This window comes from Lissotriton vulgaris, unplaced genomic scaffold (assembly GCF_964263255.1).
Source record: "Lissotriton vulgaris unplaced genomic scaffold, aLisVul1.2 SCAFFOLD_474, whole genome shotgun sequence".
NCBI classification, from domain to species: Eukaryota; Metazoa; Chordata; class Amphibia; order Caudata; family Salamandridae; genus Lissotriton; species Lissotriton vulgaris.
Window position 1 is genome coordinate 623,332 of NW_028248784.1, and position 26,955 is coordinate 650,286.

Sequence of the window (26,955 nt, forward strand, 5' to 3'; positions counted from 1 at the left end):
CAGAGGTGCAGTGGAGGGCACAGAAGATCGAGAGGCAAAAGATTAAGCATAAGAGAAGGAAGCAAAATCAAAGATAGAGAGAGCACAAAGCACACTACAGTAAGTTATAAAATTGCACAAAAAATGGGCAAGAGGGACAGAGAAAGAACACATTGGGAGAACAGCACATTTGCCTTTTTGTAGAAGCAAAGGGGAAACCAGCATAGAGAGACAACTGGATGGAGGCCCAAAAGGAGAATAGGTGAGCAAGGAAAGCATGTTAGAGGACATAGAGAGCAGTGGAAATGCACAGATGGTAGAGAAGGGCACAGCGCAGAGAATGTTATCATTGTGAGAGTACAGTAGGGGGAACACATGGTACAAAGGTAAAGCACAACAGTGAGATATCATGAGGCTAAGCCACAAAGAACTGACTGACACTCTGTAGTAGAAAAGGGATAAAATGAGTTGTGGTGAGAGTATAAAAAAGTAGAGGGCAGGAAGTCTGAGCAGGAGAGAACTCTAATTGGGGAACAGCAGGAGTGAACAAAGGGCACAGAAGGAAAACAGATAGTACAACAGGATTGCTCAGAGAGCAAGGTAGAGCTGTGGGTGGGTACAAAGGCACAGGAGGAGGCGGCATACGGCAAAGCAGAGAGGACCAACAGGCAGGGGAATAGCACACAGGATATAGGGGAATGCTTAAAAGGATAGGGTGCAGACGATAAAGTGGAAGCATAAAGATAATACAGTAGAAGACCACAAAGGGTTGAGTAGGAAAGCAGAGCAAAAGCTCACTTAAGGCAGAAACAGAAGGCAAAGCGGAGCACAAAGCACTCAAGCGCATGGTGGAGAAGGGGCACAGATGGCCAGTACCTTGAAAAGAGGGACAGCATGGAGAGGCTGTTCACCCATGCACACCAAATCTACGCCGATCCCTGTTGGTAAGAAGACAGGAAGTCAGGGTGTGTGTGATGAAGCAGCATCACATCACAGTGCCATGCTGACTTCAATTAACCGAACTAGCTTGCATTTTCCCAACAGTTTCTCTCATTTTAGAACACCACAATTACCTGAGGCCCCTAGCATGAATTATTTGAGAAATGTAACTTAAACAAACTTGAATTAAAAGGTTAATTATAAGATGAGAAGATCAAAAGCTAAGCACAGCAGTAAAGAAACTGCTGGAATCTGCTGATTTCAATATACGGCTAAAATATGGAGTCAAGAGTTAGACAGGTGAGGGGCATGGAATTCAACAACCAATAAGGCAGAACAAACCACATGTGAAGAATATGTATGAAGAAACATATGACAACATTACTGGGCATGAGATGCATTGGTCATGTCACATTTGTCAATATGCAGCCATTGAGTAATGACTATTCGGATCATTGATTTCTTCTGGTTTCATTCCTAGGCATCAAGACTATGAGTAAAATCATGAGTAAACATAACATTGAGATAGACAACACAATAGATGAATCTTATGAATAGGATGTCTTTTTATCGTCCTTCATCAAAGCTCTCTCTGAGGATGCTCCTGTTTACCATTGTCAATGACTTCCTCATTCAAGGCATCTTCCCAGAAGCCCTCAAGACAGGCCAGATACATCATCTCCTAAGGAAACCTACACCATACCCTGATCACCTAGCCAATAACTAGCACATCTCTCATCAAGCATTCATCAGCAAAATGAAAGAAAAAGCAGTTCATGTTCAACTCCAAGACTAGATCAATGCTAACCGTTTCCTGCCCGAGTACCAGTCTGGCTTCAAATCATGCTACAGTACTGAGAACGCAACCTTACACATTGAAGATGACCCCACCTCCTGATACATGGCATGGCATGGCTTGGCAGTTCGGGCTGGACTGTTCCCATGAGGCACAGGGTCAGACTGATTTGCATATGGCCATGTCTGAACTGGGGTGGCAGAGTGGGCTAAATAACGGTGATGGATTAAGCCCAGATCTGTTGACTGGGTGTGAGTGTTTGATTGGTTCAGATGCTCCGTCCATCACCACCCCCTTTTGTACCACTTTGTTCGCCATAAGTTGGACGGGTATGCTCAGACGTGAATTCCTGGCTCACTTTACCACTGGATTCAAGCAAGCCGGGCTGAAGACGGCTGGAATGCCAGAAACCGGTCCTCGGAAGCTTGTTTCCGGTCCAGGGAAGGCATGGCTTGGCAGTTCGGGCTGGACTGTTCCCATGAGGCACAGGGTCAGGCTGATTTGCATATCGCCATGTCTGAACTGGGGTGGCAGAGTGGGCTAAAGAACGGTGATGGATTAAACCCAGATCTGTTGACTGGGTGCGAGAGTTTGATTGGTTCAGATGCTCCGTCCATCACCACCCCCTTTTGTACCACTTTGTTCGCCATAAGTTTGACAGGTATGCTCAGACGTGAATCCCTTGCTCACTTTGCCACTGGATTCAAGCAAGCCGGGCTGAAGACGGCTGGAATGCCAGAAACCGGTCCTCGGAAACTTGTTTCCGGTCCAGGGAAGACATGGCTTGGCAGTTCGGGCTGGACTGTTACCATGAGGCACAGGGTCAGGCTGATTTGCATATAGCCATGTCTGAACTGGGGTGGCAGAGTGGGCTAAAGAACGGTGATGGATTAAACCCACATCTGTTGACTGGGCTTGAGTGTTTGATTGGTTCAGATGCTCCGTCCATCACCACCCTCTTTTGTACCACTTTGTTCGCCATAAGTTGGCAGGGTATGCTCAGACGTGAATCCCTTGCTCACTTTGCCACTGGATTCAAGCAAGCCGGGCTGAAGACGGCTGGAATGCCAGAAACCGGTCCTCGGAAGCTTGTTTCCGGTCCAGGGAAGGCATAGCTTGGCAGTTCGGGCTGGACTACTCCCATGAGGCACAGGGTCAGACTGATTTGCATATGGCCATGTCTGAACTGGGGTGGCAGAGTGGGCTAAAGAACGGTGATGGGTTAAACCCAGATCTGTTGACTGGGTGTGAGTGTTTGATTGTTTCAGATGCTCCGTCCATCACCACCCCCTTTTGTACCCCTTTGTTCGCCATAAGTTGGCAGGGTATAATCAGACGTGAATCCCTTGCTCACTTTGCCACTGGATTCAAGCAAGCCGGCCTTAAGACGGCTGGAATGTCAGAAACAGGTCCTCGGAAGCTTGTTTCCGGTCCAGGGAAGGCATGGCTTGGCAGTTCGGGCTGGACTGTTCCCATGAGGCACAGGGTCAGACTGATTTTCATATGGCCATGTCTGAACTGGGGTGGCAGAGTGGGCTAAAGAACGGTGATGGATTAAACCCAGATCTATTGACTGGGTGTGAGGGTTTGATTGGTTCAGATGCTCCGTCCATCACCACCCCCTTTTGTACCACTGCTGGACCTCTCAGCTGCCTTTGACACAGTTCATTCACCATCCCATCCCATCTGCACCCCGGAGTCTCAACTGGGATTCACCAGCAATGTCCTTCACTGGTTCTCTTTCTCCCTTTCCAAATGACTCCAGTTTTTGCATATGGGTACCTCCATGTCACACAAGATCCCCATCACTTGTGGAGTCCCCCACGGCTCCATACTGTTTAAAGTCAACTTCAACCTCTGCATGGAGCCGCTTTCTGCTCTGCTCAGAGAGAACAGCACCAAGATTCACTGATATGCCAACGACACAAAACTCTACTTAAAGGTCTCCTTTTCTTCAGACATCCAATGCCTCAAATAATTCTTTCTCATTAAACAGATCTGGATGTCTAACGCATACTTGAAGCTCACCCCAACCAAGACATAATCCCAGTTATTTGCTAATACTCGTATGTTTAATCGAACCAATAAAGCAACATTATATGGTTCTGTTCTGTCTAAATGTTACACAGAATAAACCCCATCTCTTTAGGAATAGCAAATGCTAAGGTAATTCCATTTCTCTGTGTACACTATATACCTTGCTAAATATGTACATAACAGAAAAGTTTATGCCATTCCCGTGTGAGTAGCTGAAGCCTTTGTATGTGTTAAGGAACAAAAGGTCCCCTGGACTAACCATAAAGATGGTTAATGTTAATCTGGTAGTGCCCCAAACTGTTTTTAAGAATACCAATCTCACAATGGATCAAAACCACACAATTTACAGAGACATCCAACTCAATATATGTCAGCACTGTGAAGCAACCAATACATATCACATAAAATCGCTCATTATTAATCAAGTTTAGACAAGAAAGGCAAAAGTGTTTTCAAAAAATACATATGTGTGTTTATTCAAAAGAGAGATATGTTTACATAAATAATTTAAAAAATTCAGTAAATTAAAAACATATAGAATCAAAACATATACACAAAAAAACACAATTTTCGTTAAAATGTTCACAAGAACAAGGGTCGACGCAGCGTTTCGGTTTGGAGAAATTAATAAACAACCTTCTTCAGGACCAGTTCTAGAAGAAAACACACAATTACTAATTTATCACAAACTTACATTGATTTACAACTCATTTGAAAACATCTCTTTTTAACTATTAAGTTCAGTATTAGCCTTTCTACACATTACACTGTTGTCCTATCTACTCATAGTTGATCATTGGTGGGTTTTCTGTATTGGTATCTTCAAAAACAAAAATGTATACTAAAGGCACAATTCCTAAATCCCAGATTATGTAATACTAGTAATTTATCTCCATAGTGTTGTCACTCAATTATATTGTGACATATATCGGTTGCATCTTTACCTGAGATAATGTGTTTCATCCAGATTAATCAAGGAAGAACGGCCCGATTAAATGATCCGGGTTTAGATGTACAATTTGCTTGGGGAATTCTCAGTATGATAGAGGGAATTCTGGTATCTGTAGGTTGATGATAACAAAACATTCACGTATTATACCTACACTTTTAGTTCATTCTGTTAAAGAAACCAAACTCTGGGGGTGTTTACAAAAACTGTTTAGGCGAATAATACCCATACCTTCTAATTGTTGACAATGGTGCTCACGCTCTGGAAATAGGAGCCACCGATATTGTGCTTAGTCTTTGCTGCAAAGAAGTGAAACATATCACTATATTGTCTTGATAGGAGTGATTCCTAGTGGTCTACACGGATAATTATAAATACACTTACCCAGATTCAATTGCCTGGCACCTAGTTGACAATTGCCCTTATGATTGGCTTGCCTTTGTCGTAAGTCTTTTCTGCATGGGGTTTTTCTCACATGGTCTACTGGAAAGAGAAAGGGTATTGGTAATGGTTTCCCTGTCTTAAAGAATGCCTTTTTTCTCTCAGTGGTCTTTATTATAATCTGCCACCTAGCGTAGTTGTTATTAGAAACACAGTAGCATTCTATTCTGGAATTTATCTTTCAAGTTTTATGTACTTTCTGCTCCTTATTTCGCCACGTGTTTCTTTTAGTTAAATACATTAACATACAAGCGCTTATGCTTGCATAGAGCGTATGTTTTAATGAATGTCTAACGCTCGGTTTTACCATCATGTAGGTTATTACATCCGTTGTGCATTAGTCTTTATGTTTTTAGCCTTGCATTTCGGGCGGTAGCTATACCCAATGAGTCACTATCCTTCGTTTTCTGATCCTTTAAGCCGCGTTACGTCAGAGGTAAAATGCCCGATAATGGCATTATGCTCAATGTCGCTAGCGCGTTTACTCATTACGGAGACTAGTGTCTTTAATGCATTTTTGGAAGGAAGGTATATTCGCGCATGCAGTTGCTTACCTGACTCCTTCGATTCGGCCTCCCTGCTCCTATTCCGGCGGCGTATCGGGGGTTCTGTACTTCTCGAGTGTCTTTGCCTCGGTTGTTTGAGAGGCTTTATATTATACATTGCGTGATTGGTTATTTGTGAATAGCCCGCCCGAAATGCAAGGCTAAAAATGAATGTTACCCCAGCCACAACAAATATACGAAGCGGCAGCGGGCACTTTAGTCTAAATTAACACGGCTCAAACGATTGAAAAAAGGAAGCGTAGTGATTTGAAGGTATAACTACCGCCCAAGATGTAAAACTAAAGGCAAATGTTATCCCAAACAAAAAATACGCGAAGCGGTAGCGAGCGGTACACGCTCGATATCATTACAAACATAAAGACTAATGCACAACGGATGTAATAACCTACATGATGGTAAAACCGAGCGTTAGACATTCATTAAAACATACGCTCTATGCAAGCATAAGCGCTTGTATGTTAATGTATTTAAGTAAAAGAAACATGTGGCGAAATAAGGAGCAGAAAGTACATAAAACTTGAAAGATAAATTCCAGAATAGAATGCTACTGTGTTTCTAATAACAACTACGCTAGGTGGCAGATTATAATAAAGACCACTGAGAGAAAATAGGCATTCTTTAATACAGAGAAACCATTACCAATACCCTTTCTCTTTCCAGTAGACCATGTGAGAAAAACCCCATGCAGAAAAGACTTACGACAAAGGCAAGCCAATCATAAGGGCAATTGTCAACTAGGTGCCAGGCAATTGAATCTGGGTAAGTGTATTTATAATTATCCGTGTAGACCACTAGGAATCACTCCTATCAAGACAATATAGTGATATGTTTCACTTCTTTGCAGCAAAGACTAAGCACAATATCGGTGGCTCCTATTTCCAGAGCGTGAGCTCCATTGTCAACAATTAGAAGGTATGGGTATTATTCGCCTAAACAGTTTTTGTAAACACCCCCAGAGTTTGGTTTCTTTAACAGAATGAACTAAAAGTGTAGGTATGATACTTGAATGTTTTGTTATCATCAACCTACAGATACCAGAATTCCCTCTATCATACTGAGAATTCCCCAAGCAAGTTGTACATCTAAACCCGGATCATTTAATCGGGCCGTTCTTCCTTGATTAATCTGGATGAAACACATTATCTCAGGTAAAAATGCAACCGATATATGTCACAATATAATTGAGTGACAACACTATGGAGATAAATTATTAGTATTACATAATCTGGGTGTGATACGGGACTCAAGCCAACCCCTCACGTACCTCCCATTCCCGGACACTCACCCTTCACAACAGCCCCTGAGGTACCGTCCTGGGACACCAACCTGACGACCAGCTCCCCTCCCCTCTCTGTCTTCCAGGAGCCAATCAGGAACGGGCGATTCCCGGAACCACAACCACCTGACCCCGGAAGTCCCGCCTCGGAATCACCACCGGAACAGGGTAAAAGCGGAAGCAAGGACAGAGACGCCGTCGGAGCAGCGATCTCGTGGCAGGAGGCTCGGACCGGCGTTGAAGCAGACCAGACGAAGGAAGAGGCAGAAGAGTGGAGCGAAGACTGGTGGAGTCCAGAGGAGGAGGCTGAAGAGCGGCCGCAACTCACCTGGGAGTTGCGGCGGAGTGTGTGAGTACTACCGAACCCACCTCTGTAGCACGTTAGGTGCTTTGTATATAGTGTTCGACTCTCTCTCCTTAGTAGCACAAAGCCTGGCCTGCACTGTAAAGATTTTGTATAGCACGTTCTCACTTGTACAGCACTTTTGTACATAGGCGGAACCCTCACGACCCCTCACCTACACCCTGTCTCAATTCTCCTTCCGAATCCGTCCCGCTACCCTTCCCTCACTGTCTTTTTCTACTCCCGTACACTCCCGGTGCTGGTTGTAGAACAGTGTCATAACGAGACAGGTTAGACTAACCGCTCCTTGTCCTCTTTCTCTTCCCTCCGAGGACCACCCAGTACGTATTCATCCCGGCGGACCCCATTCCATCACCGGAGGGAGAAGACACAAAACCATCGCGGAAGACCGTTCATCGATACTATCTTTTCCATCACCTGTATTAACTGTGTTCTTGACGCTATTAAAGATCCACCATTGCACACTACATACGGCCTCCTCGCCTGATTATCCGGCCCGCCCTAAGCCCACGTTCACAGGTGGTGTCAGAAGTGGGATCAGCTGGAAGCATGGAGGCCGTCGTCAAGCAAATGGCGTAGACCCAAGAGCAGTGGGGAGCGTTAATAGAAAAGTTCCTTAAAACAGCAGAAGACGACCGCGGCCAACTACATGACGTTCTCAAGGGTCAAGGTGCCGCACACGACCAAGCTATGGGGAAGTTAAGCGACGCCCTGGGTCAGCAGAGACCGGTTGCCTCCCTCCCATCGAATGTACTGCAGAAATATGTACCAGGGGAGGATCCGGACTATTTTTTCACCAATTTCGAGAGACTTGCACAGGCAGCCTCATGGCCGCCCGACCGCTGGGGTCAATATCTGGGGCCACTGTTGACCGGCGATCTCCAGGCCGCTTACCAGCAAGCCAATATTCAGGGGAACACACCCTACGCCGATATCAAAACTTGCATACTTGAACGCTTGGGTATCGTTGATGAAACGTACAGGGTCAAACTGCGGCAAGCTAAGGAAGGTCCGCAGGAAAACCCCAGAGCTCTCTCCTTCCGCATTAAAGACTTGGCAAACAGATGGTTGAAGCCCGAGACCTCTTCAAAAGAAGACATCCTAGGAAAGATTTACTTAGAACAATTCTTGGCTTCACTACACCCCGCTACTCAGAGGTGGGTACGACAATATGCCCGTCTCACCCTCGACACCGCTGTCGAGATAGCCGCTGCCTACAACCGGGCTCAAGAATTGCAAAGAGGACGGGAAGAACATTCCAACCGCACACACAACTCGGGTGGAAATCGTCCCCCCAGACCTCCTCTGCCACGCAGACCGGAACCCCCTCCCTTGATGCCGGCTCCCATATTGTACAGACCACCCCCCCAAGGGCCACCCCAACAAGGACCCCAATGTTATAACTGTGGAGCCTATGGCCACATTGCCCGCATGTGTCCACAAAGAGAGGAACCTATGGAGGTGGGCCTCGTACGGAACTATGTGTGTGTCAAACCGGGAGCCAGTCCACCTCCCTTCCATATTCCAGTACACATCGATGGCCAACCTGTTCTCGCCCTAGCAGACACCGGATGCAGACAAAGTGTCTTACGACCTCAAGACATGAGCAAACCTGTTGGTCCACACGTGGGTATGGTCGACATTCAATGTGTCCATGGCGATACGAGGAGATACCCGACTGCACGCATCCGGGTACAACACCCCGCTGATCCTGGAACCAACCTCACAGTCGGACTAGTTCCAAACCTCCCAGAACAGGCGATCTTGGGGAGCGATTATGCCGGACTCCCCGGGCTCGTACAAGAGACCACCGATTCGTTTTCCCGTTGGTGGAAAGAAGCACCTTTTTCTCAAGAGCAGCCGGTAAAGACGTCGGATCAACGACCCAAGAAAACACGTACCCAACGACGACAGGAAAAGAAGGGGTACTCCAGTGCTTACCCTGTTGTACCGGCGGAACACCCCTGGCAGACTGACAGAGAGTTCAGGGCCGCCCAAAGGGAAGATCCTCTCCTGCGGGAAGCATGGGCCAAAGCCTTGGATAACGAAGACCCTTTACATGTAGGTCCCTATTTTTTTAAGAAAGCAGGACTGTTATACCGGAAAGGAGGGCCCCAGCAGAATGCTCAATTGTTAATCCCTGGTCCCTTTCGCGACAAGGTCCTGTTTCTTGCACACAGCCACCTCCTGGGGGGTCATTTCAGTGACGAGAAAACGAGTCAGGCTATCCTAGAGAAATTCTATTGGCCGGGTATACACCAACATGTGAAGACCTATTGCCGGAATGTCCGGTTTGTCAGAAAAACAGCCGACACCATCCCCCCAGGGTTCCCCTACAGCCGCTTCCCCTCATTGATGTTCCCTTTAGCCGGGTAGGGATGGACATCATAGGACCCCTGATACCCTCCCGAAGTGGTTGCCGTTATGCCTTGGTCCTTAGTGGACTACGCCACCCGCTTCCCAGAAGCCGTTCCCTTGCGACAGCCCACCACTCAGAGTATAGCCAAAGCACTCATCGCTATCTTCTCCAGGGTAGGGTTTCCCCGAGAGATCCTTACGGATCAGGGCACCCCTTTTGTTTCCCGCCTGATGCGACAAGTGTGTTCCCAACTCGGGATAAAACAGATTAGAACCGCAGCGTATCACCCCCAAACAGACGGGTTGGTAGAACGCTATAACGCCACCCTGAAACAGACAATAAAGAAGCTATTGGCCCTAGAAGCCAGGCGTTGGGAGGAGATGTTGCCGTTGGCCTTGTTTGCCATCCGGTGCAAACCCCAAAGCAGTACTGGCTATTCGCCTTTCGAACTCTTGTATGGTCGGCCACCCCGTACCCTTCTGGACATGGCCCAAGAGGCCTGGGAAGCCGAACCAGACAGAACCCAACCCCTTCCTGAGTATGTGGAGAATCTCAAAACCCATCTGGCAGTCATCCGAGACATTGTACGTCAAAACATGGAAGACGCCCAGAACCGGCAGAAAAGGCAATACGATAAAGGCACCAAAACCCGTACCTTTTCTGCCGGAGACCTGGTCCTCTTAATGATGCCATCATCTGACCAAAAATTACTGGGTCAATGGCAAGGTCCCTATACAATCCTCAGACAGGTAACCCCTGTTACGTATGAGCTGGAGTTGGACCCCACATGGGGTACGACCCAAATATATCATGTCAATCTCCTTAAGAAATGGGAGGGACCTCGACCTGTCTTGACAAGTGAACCCCACCATCTAGCGCTCTCATTTGAGCCTTGTTTTGATCCCGCTCTAAATGAGAAACAAAAACGAGCTCTACAAGAGGTCCTTCGACCCTCGAGCCACGTTTTTTCCTCCTCTCCAGGGCATACCACGATCACTGAACATGCCATTCATACGGAACCAGGGAAGGTGGTTCGGTTAAGACCTTACCGAGTCCCCGAAGCCCAACGGGCTGTCATTCAGCAGGAAGTCGAACAAATGCTGCATATGGAATGATTGAACCCTCCACGAGCGATTGGAATTCGCCGATTGTCCTAGTCCCCAAAACTGACGGATCGGTGAGATTTTGTATAGATTTCCGCGAGGTGAATAAGGTATCCTCCTTTGACACGTATCCCCTACCTCGCGTTGATGAAATGGTCGAGCGGATAGGGAAGGCCAAGTACATCTCCACGCTCGACCTTTGTAAAGGATATTGGCAGATTCCCCTTAGAGAACAGGACAAGAAAAAAACGGCTTTCTCCACCCCGGCCGGGCTATACCAATTCACTGTTTTGCCCTTCGGCTTACATGGTGCCCCGGCCACCTTCCAAAGAGCCATGAACCAGATATTGAGGCCCCACTCCCTGTACGCAGGAGCATATCTTGATGATATCATCATCTTCAGTGACAGTTGGGAAGAACATCTGGAGCATTTGGGGCACGTAGTTACATCCTTGGGTGCCTATGGGTTTACCATCAACCCCGCCAAAACCACCTTAGCAGCCCAGACTGTCAAATACTTAGGCTTTCTATTGGGAGAAGGAGTAATCAGACCCCAACAGAAAAAAGTAGAAGCCATCCAAGCCATTCCTTTCCCCCGAACCCGAAAAGACCTTCGAGCCTTCCTGGGTCTCCTAGGCTATTACCGACGGTTCGTCCCTAACTTCTCCCAAAGAGCTGCTCCCCTTACTGACTTGCTTAAAAAGACAGCCAAGACCGAAGACGCCCTGCGTAACCCTACTCCTTCTCTTTTAAGTACCTTCCAAGGACTGGAAGCATCCCTGACCTCTGAGCCTGTTTTAGTCAGTCCAGACTACTCTCAACCCTTTCTGTTACAGACCGATGCATCAGACCAAGGCCTAGGGGCCGTGCTCTCTCAGACAGACGACAAAGGAAATGAGAGACCGATTCTGTTTCTGAGTAGGAAGTTGTTTCCCCGCGAAATGAACTATGCAGTTGTAGAGAAAGAGGCTCTTGCCATAAAATGGGCTGTCGAGAGCCTCCGGTACTATTTGGAGGGGCGCGAGTTCATCATCTACACCGACCATGCTCCCCTTGAGTGGATGGCCCGGAACAAAGGACACAATGACCGGGTCCTCCGTTGGTTTTTGTCCCTCCAGCCATTCCGCTTTAAAACAGTTCACCGCAAAGGTTCTGAACAAGGAAATGCCGACTTCCTTTCCCGATATCCCCTCACTCCCCCCCGTACAAGAAGGACAGCTAGGGGAAGGGGATGTGATACGGGACTCAAGCCAACCCCTCACATACCTCCCATTCCCGGACACTCACCCTTCACAACAGCCCCTGAGGTACCGTCCTGGGACACCAACCTGACGACCAGCTCCCCTCCCCTCTCGGTCTTCCAGGAGCCAATCAGGAACGGGCGATTCCCGGAACCACAACCACCTGACCCCGGAAGTCCCGCCTCGGAATCACCACCGGAACAGGGTAAAAGCGGAAGCAAGGACAGAGACGCCGTCGGAGCAGCGATCTCGTGGCAGGAGGCTCGGACCGGCGTTGAAGCAGACCAGACGAAGGAAGAGGCAGAAGAGTGGAGCGAAGACTGGTGGAGTCCAGAGGAGGAGGCTGAAGAGCGGCCGCAACTCACCTGGGAGTTGCGGCGGAGCGTGTGAGTACTACCGAACCCACCTCTGTAGCACGTTAGGTGCTTTGTATATAGTGTTCGACTCTCTCTCCTTAGTAGCACAAAGCCTGGCCTGCACTGTAAAGATTTTGTATAGCACGTTCTCACTTGTACAGCACTTTTGTACATAGGCGGAACCCTCACGACCCCTCACCTACACCCTGTCTCTCATCTCCTTCCGAATCCGTCCCGCTACCCTTCCCTCACTGTCTTTTTCTACTCCCGTACACTCCCGGTGCTGGTTGTAGAACAGTGTCATAATGAGACAGGTTAGACTAACCGCCCCTTGTCCTCTTTCTCTTCCCTCCGAGGACCACCCAGTACGTATTCATCCCGGCGGACCCCATTCCATCACCGGAGGGAGAAGACACAAAACCATCGCGGAAGACCGTTCATCGATACTATCTTTTCCATCACCTGTATTAACTGTGTTCTTGACGCTATTAAAGATCCACCATTGCACACTACATACGGCCTCCTCGCCTGATTATCCGGCCCGCCCTAAGCCCACGTTCACACTGGGATTTAGGAATTGTGCCTTTAGTATAAATTTTTGTTTTTGAAGATACCAATACAGAAAACCCACCAATGATCAACTATGAGTAGATAGGACAACAGTGTAATGTGTAGAAAGGCTATTACTGAACTAAATAGTTAAAAAGAGATGTTTTCAAATGAGTTGTAAATCAATGTAAGTTTGTGATAAATTAGTAATTGTGTGTTTTCTTCTAGAACTGGTCCTGAAGAAGGTTGTTTATTAATTTCTCCAAACCGAAACGCTGTGTTGACCCTTGTTCTTGTGAACATTTTAACGAAAATTGTGTTTTTTTGTGTATATGTTTTGATTCTATATGTTTTTAATTTACTGAAATTTTTTAATTATTTATGTAAACATATCTCTCTTTCGAATAAACACACATATGTATTTTTTGAAAACACTTTTGCCTTTCTTGTCTAAACTTGATTAATAATGAGCGATTTAATGTGATATGTATTGGTTGCTTCACAGTGCTGACATATATTGAGTTGGATGTCTCTGTAAATTGTGTGGTTTTGATCCATTGTGAGATTGGTATTCTTAAAAACAGTTTGGGGTACTACCAGATTAACATTAACCATCTTTATGGTTAGTCCAGGGGACCTTTTGTTCCTTATCATTACTCCCCTGTCCCAGATTTACTAGATAAAGGGGCCTCCTTTACTTTTTATGGCCTTTGTACGTGTTACATCATTGATGAGTGAAAAACATTTCCTGCTATGGAACAGTGCAGATGTTAAATAAAAGCACTCAAAATTCCACTCACTCAACTTCACCATTTTGCATCTTCTACAGGAAAGATTCTCAACTTTGGTCCAAGAAGGTCAAAGCAATGCTTGATTTTTGTGATATTCACATGGGATACATTTTAAACATTTCATTTACAAAAAGGGGAAACATCAATGTAGTCTGTAGTCAATTATGAAAATCTGGTATGGTTCTGGCCATCCTGGGCTGACACTGAGCACCTCTGGTGTAGACAGAAAGCCAGCGAGTCAAGCCCATGCCTTCAGACACAGTGGTACAGAGATATATTTGCAGAGATCAAGCAAGTATCTTGATGGAAATAGTAGACAGACACACCTTGGCAGAGTTATGAACACCCACTCATCTAAAATAGAGTAGCAGATGTAAGCACTCCCAACCAGCTTTACCACTGTATTAACACCTTAGAAAAGTACCTTCCATCCACTCCCCTATAGACGAAAAAAGTATCCCTAGCTGAGTTATGCTCACCCACTCTTCAACTGTAGTGAACAGCTTCAGGGTAAAAATATTGTGTTTAGTTCAGTAGTAAAGAGATATCTTGGTACAGTGACAACCATCCACTTCTCTAAAATAGTAAACAGATACCTGTACAAAGTAAAGCACTCCTACTCTATAGTAGTGAACGACGGCTATATTAGTAGAATCAAGCTCATTCTAGCTCTCTTCTAATGAATAGATTCTACCCAAGGTAGACGTTTTGGTCTTACCATTGTCAATCATGCGCTGTTTGGTGAGAATCATGAGCAATCGATCCACCTCAAAGACACCCACCCCGGGTGTGATTACGACAGACATCTGCCCCGTCCGGTCGAAGTTACGGTTTATGTAGTGTTTGTCGAAGACTACAATGGAATGAAAAAAAAAAGGAATCAGAAGACCAGGGAAGACAATATGCAGGAACAGAGAGTGAAGGAAATGTACTGATCAGCACTACACACACCATGACAGTGCTATGTTTAGGCACATACCTCATGGTTATATATTTAGTTATTTTTCCCTACATTAATTCGTGGCCCAGCTTTCTTCTGCCAAAGTGTGAGGAAATGGGGTTTAGTATATGGTGTGGCTTTGCGATCTCACTGTGTAATACACTTACCAACTTCTTAAGGATGAGTAGCTTTCATTTGTCAAACCTTCAGCTCAACTGTGGATAGATGTGGCTCTGAGCAGCAAGGTGCATACAAAAGAACTACTGTAAAGCATTTTAATAGCACAAAAACAATTGAGGAAGAAATCAACAAGACACTCAAGAAATCCGGCACCAATTTATAAAAACAGACTGTATTTTTATGTATTTTTAGACACCACAACAAAAAGATTCAATGGAGGGTTCTGGAGATTTAGAATTTATAAGGCATAATAAATCAAAGCATTTTACTTATCCATAAACAAGCAAATCCACAGAATTTGACACTTAGAAACGTTTTAACCAAAGATTGGGCAAGTTGTAATGCGGTCACTTAGGATCACTTTAAGTGACTAGCTCCAATAGGGAGCCAGTCAGGGGGACCAGCAAGGTCATGGGAGACAGTTACCTCAGCAGGTGAGGCAGTCTTCAGACAGTTCCAGGCACTTTTATCCATTGCAGTGGTTTCTTATGGAAGTGGTCCTGATGCAAAGTATGAAGGATGCTAAAAATGCTCAAGGATGCTGGGGATGCGATGAAGTCGATGGGGGTCTTCCTGCGGCTACTCCTCAGCCCACAATGGGAGTGAGGCGGTCCGGGTCACAGGGGACTATGTCCCTCAAGGGGCTCGCGGTTCTGGTAGAAGTACAATCAGCATTGGGCTACCAGGCGCCCGGTATCCTGATCACAGCCAAATCCTTCCTTGGCCGATAACTCGTTTTCTGGGTGACCAAGCTTCCCTTCGATGACTTTCCCAGATTCAGCTAACTTGGGGGCAACTTTAAGCACTGGGTCCTAGTTTGTAATGCTGCAAGGTGATGGTTGGCTGTGGTCTGAAGAGTCAGGGCTACCAACTGGCCCCAGGAGGCCCTGTGCTGTGAACAAGAGGTCAGCAAACCGACCCCTGAAGGCTCTTTGCTTTAGCTGGGCTCTGGAGATGACTTCCCCTCGAGAAGGACACAGCAGGCCTAGTCCCTATTCTTTGCCAAGCACCGGGTTCAGCAGGTGCAGTCCACGCCGGTGCAGCCTTTCTTTGCCAGGTCCACGGTGCAGCAGGGCAGTCCTCCTTTGGTTCCTCTTCCAGTCCTGTCGAGTTCTGGGTGTCCAATTTATGCTCAGAGGTAGACGTGGTTAGTAACCAATGGGCTACTAGGTTCCCTCCTTCCTTATGACCAGCTCTTGAGAAGTGTGGCATCTGGCGATCCCAGGATACACCTTTCTGCCCACTCCCTAGATGGCAGAATCCCTCTCTCGGCATCCAGAGCTCCCTAGCCCAATCCAGAGATGTAGCTACCAAACGTGCTACCTGCCCTTGAAAGACAGTTTGACAACAGGTTTCCACTCTCCGTCTCAGGTGCCAGGTTGTCTGCCTAAACAATGGGGCTGCATCTCTCACAAGTGTTCCCCGTTTGTGCCTCAAGGGCGGCTTCAGCTTTAAAGATTGCCTCTTGGGCCAACATCCGTGTGGCTTCCTACAGGAGGAAGGTAACACGTCTCTTTAGTGCAGGTCCCTATTGTATCTTTCCTGGGAGTCGTTAGCAGGTCTTCCTAGAAGGGGAGAAAGCTGTCTCAGGTTCAAGCTCCTTGACTAATGGTTAAGAGCACAGGAGATTGAAGGAAACAAAGAGGCAAATTTGTAAAAATTGCACATGGAACTTGTTACATTATTTCAACTTGAGAGTAAAATGTGGCTTAATGGAATGAGTTGTTTGAGACCTTAGAGTATCAACTTTGGTAGCACAGTTAAGGAATTAGCACTGCCAAGGGATCAGCATACAACCCTGTACTCGCCGATAGGGCAAGCAAGTCCTTCCACATTAAAAACAACACACTTTTACGGCCAGAACAAGAAAAATACATGTTCAGCTCAAGAAATATGCTGCACTCTGCCTTACGGCTCAGTAGGCCTCCAATAGGTGTGACCTACAGATATTGTAAAGGGATTTTTGGCTTTTCCATTTCTTTAAATGACAAAGTTCTAGATTCCCTGTGTTGATTATCCTTATTGTTTTTTGTTTACGATTTAGAGTCAATTTAAAAATGCACTGTTGCTTTAAAACATGATGCATGTCATTGACTAAGTATAATGAAACAAATGTTGAAGATGTAAATGTACATGCAGGACAATTGTTATTGATAACCTGGATGCAGTACCTAATAAAAACAAGTTTAAAAAAAGATATGGCAAAGTTGGGCTATCAGTTTGAAACTGCCCTTCCAGTCTGCAGTGTTTGACAGTGAGACTCATTTTATCTGTGTCACAGCCAGGGTGGCACAACCAGTGCTGCAATCCATAGAGTGACTCTCCAGTTAATTTAGTCTATGCCAATTGGGTATAGCCAATGTAACATACATGTTTTGGAGTCAGGGCACTGGCACTGAAGACAGTTTGCAAGCCTTAGCGTACTTTGAGTATCAAAAAGCCAGCAGCATCAGCCAGAAAACTTGGGAGTGACCAGACAAAAAAGGCATTTCCTACATACAGTAATAACAAAATGTATTAATCATTCTTTCAAAAAGGATAGTTTCATCCTCCCAGCTGTCAACCTCCACTTCTGCTCCTTCGGGCTTGCGAAAACACAATTATCATATCAAGATCTGTGCAACATGAATTTCTGGCTCTAATGGGTGATCACAAATATTCTCTAAAACGTGATATCAAACCAGCAGTGAAATGGAATGTTTTCTGCATGAAAACTTTTAAAGCAGTTGAGTGACAGCATTCCTGCCCAGTCTCTAAACGGTGAGGAAAGTCGTGCTACATGATGCCCTTGTGCTATGAACCACAACATCAGCTGTAGGACGGAGTGTATTCAGCTACATCTGTCCTTTCTACATATGGAAGTACCTCTGTGATTTTTCTTTTTTACGCTATTTATCTACAATTTTTTTAGTGCTAGCCAGTTACTCTTCTCGTCACCCCTGAGGCAACAGAAACCTTGCATCCCAACTCACCAAGACAGTAAACAATTAAGGGCAGGTGTCTGGTGGTAGCTCTGTTCTTAAAAGCATATCTATCTAATTCCGATCTCCCTGCTGAAACCCCCCCACGATCACAAACATGTTGCTGTATTCCCCCTAATACTGTGCCTATGAATCAAGGCTGAATATCAACAGAAAAGTAAGTGTTTTTGCTTATCTCCCTGCTCATTAAACAGATTACTCATTGCCACAACAGCAGATTCACAAAGATGTGTCATCTCCATCCACCAGTCTCAGGACTCAACAACTTACCATTAAAGGAGATGTTGATGGCTTCTAGATAATTGCCTTGTGCCGAGGTGGAGTTATGGCCTGGGGGGAAACCCTCTGGAGCAAACGGAAAAAAAGAACATGAGCTCCTTTAGAATCAAGTAAAATATCTCCATAACTGTGATTGTCATAAGCAATGTTTTCTGCCTGCTGCATGATACGGGTAAATGCTGACCAGTGGCCCTGTGGATGGAGTTCCAGAAAACAAATATAGACTTCTTACCCTTCAGCCAGAGGTGTGCCTTTCTCATAGGTAGTCTCTTGACTGACCAGAAATAAGGCTGCTGGCCTCTCATTACACTGTCTATGTAACATCTCACACATTCAATAAAAATATCCTTTACATCTCAAAACATATTATTATAAATATTCAAGGACATTTTGAGGAAAACAGTTGCATCCAAGCCAGGCATGAGATCTCAAGCAACAAGGAGTGGAACACCAGACAAATAAATAAAGGATTCAGACATAACACAGAGCACCATAAGGAAACCCCTCTCCCTAACAGTTCACTATAACAAATGACTAGGGAATCTAGACACAAAGACACGGATTACTCAGCTCAACAATCCATACCCCTGTACACATCATCCAGGCTGGCCAGAGAAGTTGATGTTTCAACACAACCAAATACACATCCAAAAGTGTTTACATCCCAACCAAACCCCATGCAAATGTATTCAACAACCTTCAAACGATCAACGGGTATTTTTTAAAAGATTTAAATGGAACAAAAGATCACATCGAGTAGCATCCCAAACTGGAATTAGGGTTTCAAATACTATTCAAAATGATACGCCTTCCTTCTTGCAGTGGTGGGCTGTGCTTTAAATATCAGTTCAAAACTCGTAAACTTGACTTAAAGAATGAAAGAACCTTTATTTATGATTGGAGCACAGATTAATGAGGTTTAACCATTCAAAGCAAAGGGCTTATTTAGAGTTTGGCAGAGTTGGCTTATCCACCAAAAAGCAATAGATATCCCACCCACCCTATTTCGAGTGTATTGATATCTGTGTAGTATAAATAGGGTGGAGAAGAGATCCACTTTATTTTTAGCAAATTTCTCGCATCCACCAAAGTCTATATCAGGCCTAGAGTCTTTCTCATTTATCAAACACAATAAAGAGTGTTTGGGACTCTTCCACAAAGTACAAAAATGGGTACCATGTCCTAGAATTACCCAACATCACTTAGTAATCCTTGTTCTTACCTGCCCCTTTTAAACGCACCAACACTGGGTACTGAATGAAGAGCTTTTTAATGGTGACCAATAAAGATGTCCACTCCTCTCGCCTTTCATTTTGTACCACAACTCTAGAAAAAAAGACAGGGACACGGCTTTAGAAAGACAAAAAGGGATAGCTGTCATTGAAAGGGAAGGTGGTAAGAACATACTAAGTGGTAGAAGAACGAGAAGGCCATCATCAAAAGCAAGATCGGTTCACATCACTAAATAGCAAGAAAGGGAACATTTACTACAAGTTTGCAACTTAATATAAGTGTATGAAGTATAGATTTTACACACTCTTTTCACAAGATAGAAGTATTGCAAACAAAACTGGTTTTGTAAGTAGAGATCTGTTCTAGATTTACAAACTTTACAAAGCATGTGGGTAAACTATGCAAACATGACAATCTATTTGAGATTCATATGCTAAAAATGTTTACCTATTTCTAGAACTGATTTTGCTGCTTGTTATCTGGTAACATTTCATAAGTTTGGCATAATAGGTTAAGTTAATTAATGCCCTACAGGATGAATACCTGCTTGAAGAGCCCAAAAGGAGTAAACTCCAACATAGAGAAATTTCAACTGGGAGAACCAAATTGAAAAACTGCTACAAACCAGATATTTAAGCCCCAGGTCTTGAGGTTAAAAAACAGAAACTAAACAAAAAGGCTTAAAGTAAAAAGAAAGCCCCTAAACAGTAATTAGATGTGTGATTTAAAAGAAAAAATTGAAATACTTAAAAACAGGAAATCAAAAAGTATACTTAGTCATGGTAGACCCTTTTCTCTCTATTAGTAGCAAGTCTGAACAAAACGGGCCGAGGAGGAACAAGGAAGCAAGGATCACAACAAAGATAAGGGTGAACAAACAAAGATAAGGGTGAACAGCCTAAGAGGAACAACGATTGGAGATGTTGAAAGAGAAGATCAATAGTTAAAAAGAAATGTGAGTGTGGTAGAAAGGGTTGAGGGGAGAGAGAAAAAATGGAAGTCACAATAATAAGAGATAGAAGAGCATTTTAAAAGGTGGACTAGAGCAGGGAGGGGTATAAATAAAAAAAGAAAGTCATGGGGCTCTCTTTGTGCTGGTAGAAGACATGATAAAGTAACTCAAATTGAATGTTGAGGTCTCATAGAGAGTCAGAGAAAAAGGAGATGGTCTTGCAACTCAAGAAGGTGGCCAAAATCAAAAAAAGAAATGGGGCCTTGAACTTGGGAAGGATAAAACAATGTAGATAGGTATACAGAATGTCAGCCAAGGGATAAGAGAGATTGGTTTCACATGAATTGACACTACCATTCAAAACCATTAATCCAAGTTATCCATATGACTGGTTTTGTCAGTGTGATTCTTAATCGGATTACAAATCAAGCATTTAACAAACACCTTTATTTACTTCTATTTAGACTATCCTAACCAATCAAACTATAACATATCCATACTATGCAAGCCTGTCACAAAGGTGTTGGTACTTGATACCTGTTATAGAGTCATATCATTTGCATATAAGGTCAGTCAGGATTCAGACCAGAAAGAGAGCCAACACTTCAAACAACCAAAAGGACTCTTATCGACGAGGGATCAATCCGGTGTCCTAGTAATCAACTATTACAAAGTTCAGTTCCAAATATGTGCTAATTGCACCAACTGGGATTCATAACAAAATGAGAAAATACATGAGATGTTTTCAATTTGGCCTTCCAACAGATGAAGGACAACTGCCTTAGCACAAATTGATATGGTTAGTCTATAGTGGAACAAACAACACACTGCAATTCAGAAGGCCTAAATATCCAGGTAATGACATAACACCAGCTAACAACGCAAAAAACGAGTGAATCATATTTGGTTTGGATCTCCCCTTCCGGAAACAGATAAACACCACCTGCAGGGGATAAGGTATGCCCCTTACAAATAAATATGTTTAGGAAAGTGCTTTCCTTACTACATGTGGAAAGAAGAATTAAGAGATGCCTGATTCTCTCAAAGTTGAACTACTTGAACATTGCTCGCATTGGACTCTCCTAGAAACAGCTCCTAAAACCACTGACACTTTAGAAATGCAAGAGTCTGCTAGTCTTGGATCCCAATGTAGTTAAACACACTGGAAAAATCCATTAAAGGTCATTAAAGCTCAAATATCATATCTGTAAATACACTCAATGCCACACTCAAATACCAACAAAGGTTTTCTGCATGAAAGAAGGTCTAAAAATCGCTCTTTTTAGCAAAGCTTTGGGCAATATCTCCATGAACACGCTCACTGTATCACAATATTATACAACTTGAAGCCCCCACCCCCTCTTCACCCAACAATACTAGGACCTAGGCTACAATGTTCAATGTAACCACAAGCCTAAACTCACCCAAGTGGTGGAGTCATATATGACAGGGTGAGGGGGAGTCCACATCTTCAGACTGCCCACCCAACAAGAGCAATCCATTAACAAGTCTTACTGGTGACAGACCAATGAACAATTCAACTTGAAGTGCTGGCTCCTTTATGCTACCTAAGAAGAGGGGCTGCTTCGTACTCTCAAAGAACCTGGAATCAAAACACTGTTGCACTGCAGAGTGTGAAATTATAATATATCCATACTGCGAAAGAATTTAATTACACTGGTTCTGCCAACTGGGTAACAGATTGATATTTTTCCATAGTTGAGATGTAAGCTCATAGAGAGATGCCAACGAGAAGGCTAAAACAAGGCACCTGTAGGTAAAAAGGAAAAAGAGGTCATTTTAACCAAGATCTCAGAATGATATGCAGACCTACTTGTAAAAATCCTCATAGAACCGTTCTTCGTGATCCTGAAGGATGGAGGGACGATGGCTTTCAGGAAACTCATCTGAAATCATATTAGCAGAGCAAAGGTGAAGATGGTACCCCAAGAAGGCAATTTCAACTCTGAATACTTTCCTATTTCAGCAGAATTGTGCCATTTTCTTTAAACTTGCCTGTTTTCCTTCTGGATTCTCAGCTTCAATCTCTTCAGCCAGCTTCTCAATTCTACTAGACTAAATGGAATGATCTGACCTTTACAAATATATAAACGACACCCTGTGGCATCTTAGGAAATCGTGTTGAGTCCTAAGCATTTTACATCCTAGATACGGATGCACGCAATTATCTGCCCCTTGTTAAGTTTACGTTTGATTCACTCCACAGCTATGTCTTGCTTCACACATTACAACTGTACCACTACATATTTTTCATGTTTTTAGAAAACTATTTTGCCCCCACCACTTCTGAAGGAATGTGCTCCTATGCAGCACAAGCCTTATTACAAAGATTACATTTCCCATGTAGTTCCATGCTACAACTAGACTACATAGACACATGCTTCCTTCCACTACTGTGTTTCAAGACCCAGCCAAGTTTATGATTGATTCACCCCACCCAGACAGCCTACAACGATATATGTTCTTGCATTTTTCTTCAACGCGTTCCTGACGCAGACCTCGTCTTGTTTCAGTATTTCTCCTAAGGAGGGTTTGAAATGAACAAACGTACAGAAGATAAAGTATGTTACATCAACACACTCATTCATGCAACTGTTATCCACCTGTAAATCTTGCTTCCAGCACTGTTCTCAGTCCTCTAGGTGAGGTCATACTAATGACTCAGACAGTAGTAACAAAACCACCCCACTCTTACATAAATATCTCCTAATGCTTCCCAGCATAAAACTCGGAACAGAAGAGAAACTGCATCATATGTCACCGTCATTGCTCTTTTCTGGATACTGCTCAGTCTACAACGTCGATTTACTTTGGCTGCTGCTAATGCAAGCAAAAAACACAAGTCAGGGAAAGGGCTGCCCATGTTTCAATCTTCTTCATGGAAACAGCTTTGAGAATAATTTGATGGGAGGCTGCTGTAAATGGGAAGGAAATGTGGGGCTGATTTAAGGGCACTTTTGAACCATGTGGGCTACTTTTGGGAGGACACAGTATAATAATGTTGACAGGCAGGATTCATGCAAAATAATAAAAGGCTGGACGGGAGGTTGTGACACTGGGGGAGGCTTAGAATCGCCAACATGGGAAAATGATCAGGAACAAAAAAAATTCAAGTAGAACGCAAGCTTTGAGAATCGTCTAAGGATGGTGCAGATAATATTGCAGATCCTCTGACGATTTAGTGCCTCACCCTTAGCTCTTCAATAGCATTCTATCGGCTGCAGAGGGGCAAGGGGAAGGGCAAGCTGAGTAAACCGTAGAACGTAAACAGAGCTCAGCATCCTGTTTAATTTATGTTCCTTCCATTGTCTTCATGACTTGTGAGATCAGGGTAGCAAGGACGTGAGTGGACTACAAAAGGTCAAGCCAGGTGTACAAACTGTCACCCCTGCCTTTTCACAGTTAGCATCCAAGGAAGCATCAGCATATCGGCGAGCTGCAGACTAGTGGTAGAAAAGGTGAAAAATGGGGTGCATTGAGGCAAATCGGAAAAGTGAAGTGGCAGAGAATATAATTGGGCAAATTGGGAGAGTCCCCTGAACCGGACAATGAAGTGCGTAGACAAATGAGGGAAGCTGCCACTCCTCAATCCTTGTACCCCAACAACAAGTAAGACACGCCCTATACACTAACACGTATTACAGATATAGAGCAGCCCAGCAATGGTGGTTTGGGGTATCAACAATACTATAGTGCGCTTGTCACCCTCAACTGCCCCAGCAGACACATTTCAGGAAGAGTTTTTTACTCATCTTTAAAAGTGGGCCAACATAAAGGCCGAACACACCTGCCGGCTCTCGGGTGACTAATTTCGGCATCTGTGTTCAGAACAGGTATGGGCATGTAACAATCCTCAGAAGCCTCCCTCAAAATGTCCTTCACAGTGCATTGGTCCACCCAATTCTGAAGAAGCCTGCCAGAACTAATTTTAATCATTCAAACAACAGTGGTCCCGTATGTATTCGAATGTAGAACCAATAAATATAGACGGAATCAAATCTATATTTTAGAATGACATGTCCAGCCGGACAGAGGTCATTCGAGTTTTACTCAATAAACAATTTTTCTGAATACCATAAAGATACCTTCCACAAAAGCCCTGTGTGGTACACAAGCCTGTGCCCAACACTTAGCGGGGTGTTTACAGTTGGTGGAAAGTTAGACAGGTTTTTAAGGCAAAACAAGCGTTGTTCTGTTCAAATACTGATTATACAGAAAATGACAAACAGCACCATTACAACAGTTTAGCAATCAAAAATGTGTATAGGGTGCTTTAAGCAAGTCGACGGCGTTTCGGTCCCCCTAAACAATAACGGGGACCATCATCAGGACAAAACATATATTGCCTTTTATCGCTAAAACCTCAAAATGCCTGAAAAGGAAAAGAAGGAAAAATACATACTTTAAAAACAGAGCACTAATTATATTTGCAGAAGTGACTCTCTGTGCAGTGCGCATTCAGACGTTACCGTGGTGGAGGTGTTTGCAAGGTTTCCACGAGAGGCCAGTGAAGAGGTGGAATTAACTCGGTGGAGTAAGGATTCAATTGTACAAAGTCGGAGTGAGCCAAGGCTAGTAGGCGTTCTATGAATTTGTGCATTCTGAATCTTGACAACGGGTGTGAAGAAGTTTTCGGTCCACGAGCTAATACTCGAAGTGGGTTTGGTGATAGCTAGTGCCTAATGCGATGGTGCACATTCAAGGCGGCGATAGGACGTGACGGGATGGGTTGAATAACGTGCCTATATCGCGAATGGTCGTGGAGTTCGCGAACTCAGTAAGCTTACCGAGGTGACATAAGAATAGTATCTAGTCGTCTTGGAGATCGAGGTTGCCCGGACCAGCAATTCTATATGGAAAAATAATCTAAAAGTTACCAGAAGGTTAACATATGAGTGCTACCTGAGCTGCCAGACCCAAGGCAGTGCGTTAATTCTTACCTACTAGCCTTGGCTCACTCCGACTTTGTACAATTGAATCCTTACTCCACCGAGTTAATTCCACCTCTTCACTGGCCTCTCGTGGAAACCTTGCAAACACCTCCACCACGGTAACGTCTGAATGCGCACTGCACAGAGAGTCACTTCTGCAAATATAATTAGTGCTCTGTTTTTAAAGTATGTATTTTTCCTTCTTTTCCTTTTCAGGCATTTTGAGGTTTTAGCGATAAAAGGCAATATATGTTTTGTCCTGATGATGGTCCCCGTTATTGTTTAGGGGGACCGAAAAGCCGTCGACTTGCTTAAAGCACCCTATACACATTTTTGATTGCTAAACTGTTGTAATGGTGCTGTTTGTCATTTTCTGTATAATCAGTATTTAAACAGAACAACGCTTGTTTTGCCTTAAAAACCTGTCTAACTTTCCACCAACTGTAAACACCCCGCTAAGTGTTGGGCACAGGCTTGTGTACCACACAGGGCTTTTGTGGAAGGTATCTTTATGGTATTCAGAAAAATTGTTTATTGAGTAAAACTCGAATGACCTCTGTCCGGCTGGACATGTCATTCTAAAATATAGATTTGATTCCGTCTATATTTATTGGTTCTACATTCGAATACGTACGGGACCACTGTTGTTTGAATGAATATGTTCCCCGAGGTCCCCTGCTGACTAAATTGGGGCCCCTTGTTGTTTTCAATATAGAACTAATTTTAAGACTGAAATTAGTGTTAATATCTATTTGCACTTAAAAACGATAAAATGATCCCTTTTGTGTCACTAACTCTTGACCATTCAAACCATCCACTTTCTCTTATCCATACTGATATAATAAAGAGAGAGCCCAAACCTTTGAGGCGGGTAATCTCAGGAACCACAGCACCAATCACAACACCCAATACATCGTTGGAAAGGGCAGTTGCAGCAGAAGGACATGGGCTATGCAGACGCCCACCAGATACATTTAAAAGGTAAAAGAACCATGCCCGCAAAGTAGTCCCTTGTGGGCGTGTCTGCGTTGTGCTGTGGGCGTGACAAACGCTGGGGGTATGTGGTACATTCCGCCCTTCATGCCATATCTCATATTGTGTGCTAATCCCACCCTGCTCCCTTTAAATACCCCTGCACCCCATAATCATAACCCACCCTTACTCCTTAAAATACCCCAACACCCTTAAACACTAACCCATCTTAACACTATAAATATACCCTACACCCCAAAACCCAAACCTATCCCTAAACCCTAAAAAAACCCTGTACCCAAAAACCCAAACCTACCCCTGAACCCTATAAATACCCCTGTACCTCAAAACCCAAACCTACCCCTGAACCCTAAAAATACCCCTGTACCCAAAAACCCAAACCTAGCCCTGAAACCTAAAAATACCCCTGTATCCCAAAACCCAAACCTACCCCTGAACCCTAAAATACCCCTGTACCCCAAAACCCAAACCTACCCCTGAACCCTAAAAATACCCTTGTACCCCAAAACCCAAACCTAGCCCTGAATCCTAAAAATAACCCTGTACCCCAAAACCCATACCTACCCCTGAACCCTAAAATACCCCTGGACCCCAAAACCCAAACCTACCCCTGAACCCTAAAAATACCCCTATACCCCAAAACCCTAACCTAGCCTTGAACCCTAAAAATACCCCTGTACCCCAAAACTCATACCTATC

The 26,955-nt window shown here is 44.3% G+C and overlaps 1 protein-coding gene across 1 annotated transcript in view; it reads right to left on the bottom strand.

Annotated features, from left to right (window-relative positions):
* LOC147663828 (GATOR1 complex protein DEPDC5-like) overlaps nucleotides 1–26,955 on the bottom strand; it is a 585,638-nt gene that overhangs the window by 491,756 nt on the left and 66,927 nt on the right. The window contains exons 12-16 of the mRNA XM_086950176.1: nucleotides 22,146–22,218; nucleotides 19,349–19,452; nucleotides 18,118–18,192; nucleotides 14,465–14,599; nucleotides 856–917 (exon numbers count right to left, since the gene is read on the bottom strand). Coding sequence (XP_086806302.1) covers nucleotides 856–917; nucleotides 14,465–14,599; nucleotides 18,118–18,192; nucleotides 19,349–19,452; nucleotides 22,146–22,218 — 449 coding nt within the window. The remainder of the gene's footprint in view (nucleotides 1–855; nucleotides 918–14,464; nucleotides 14,600–18,117; nucleotides 18,193–19,348; nucleotides 19,453–22,145; nucleotides 22,219–26,955) is intronic.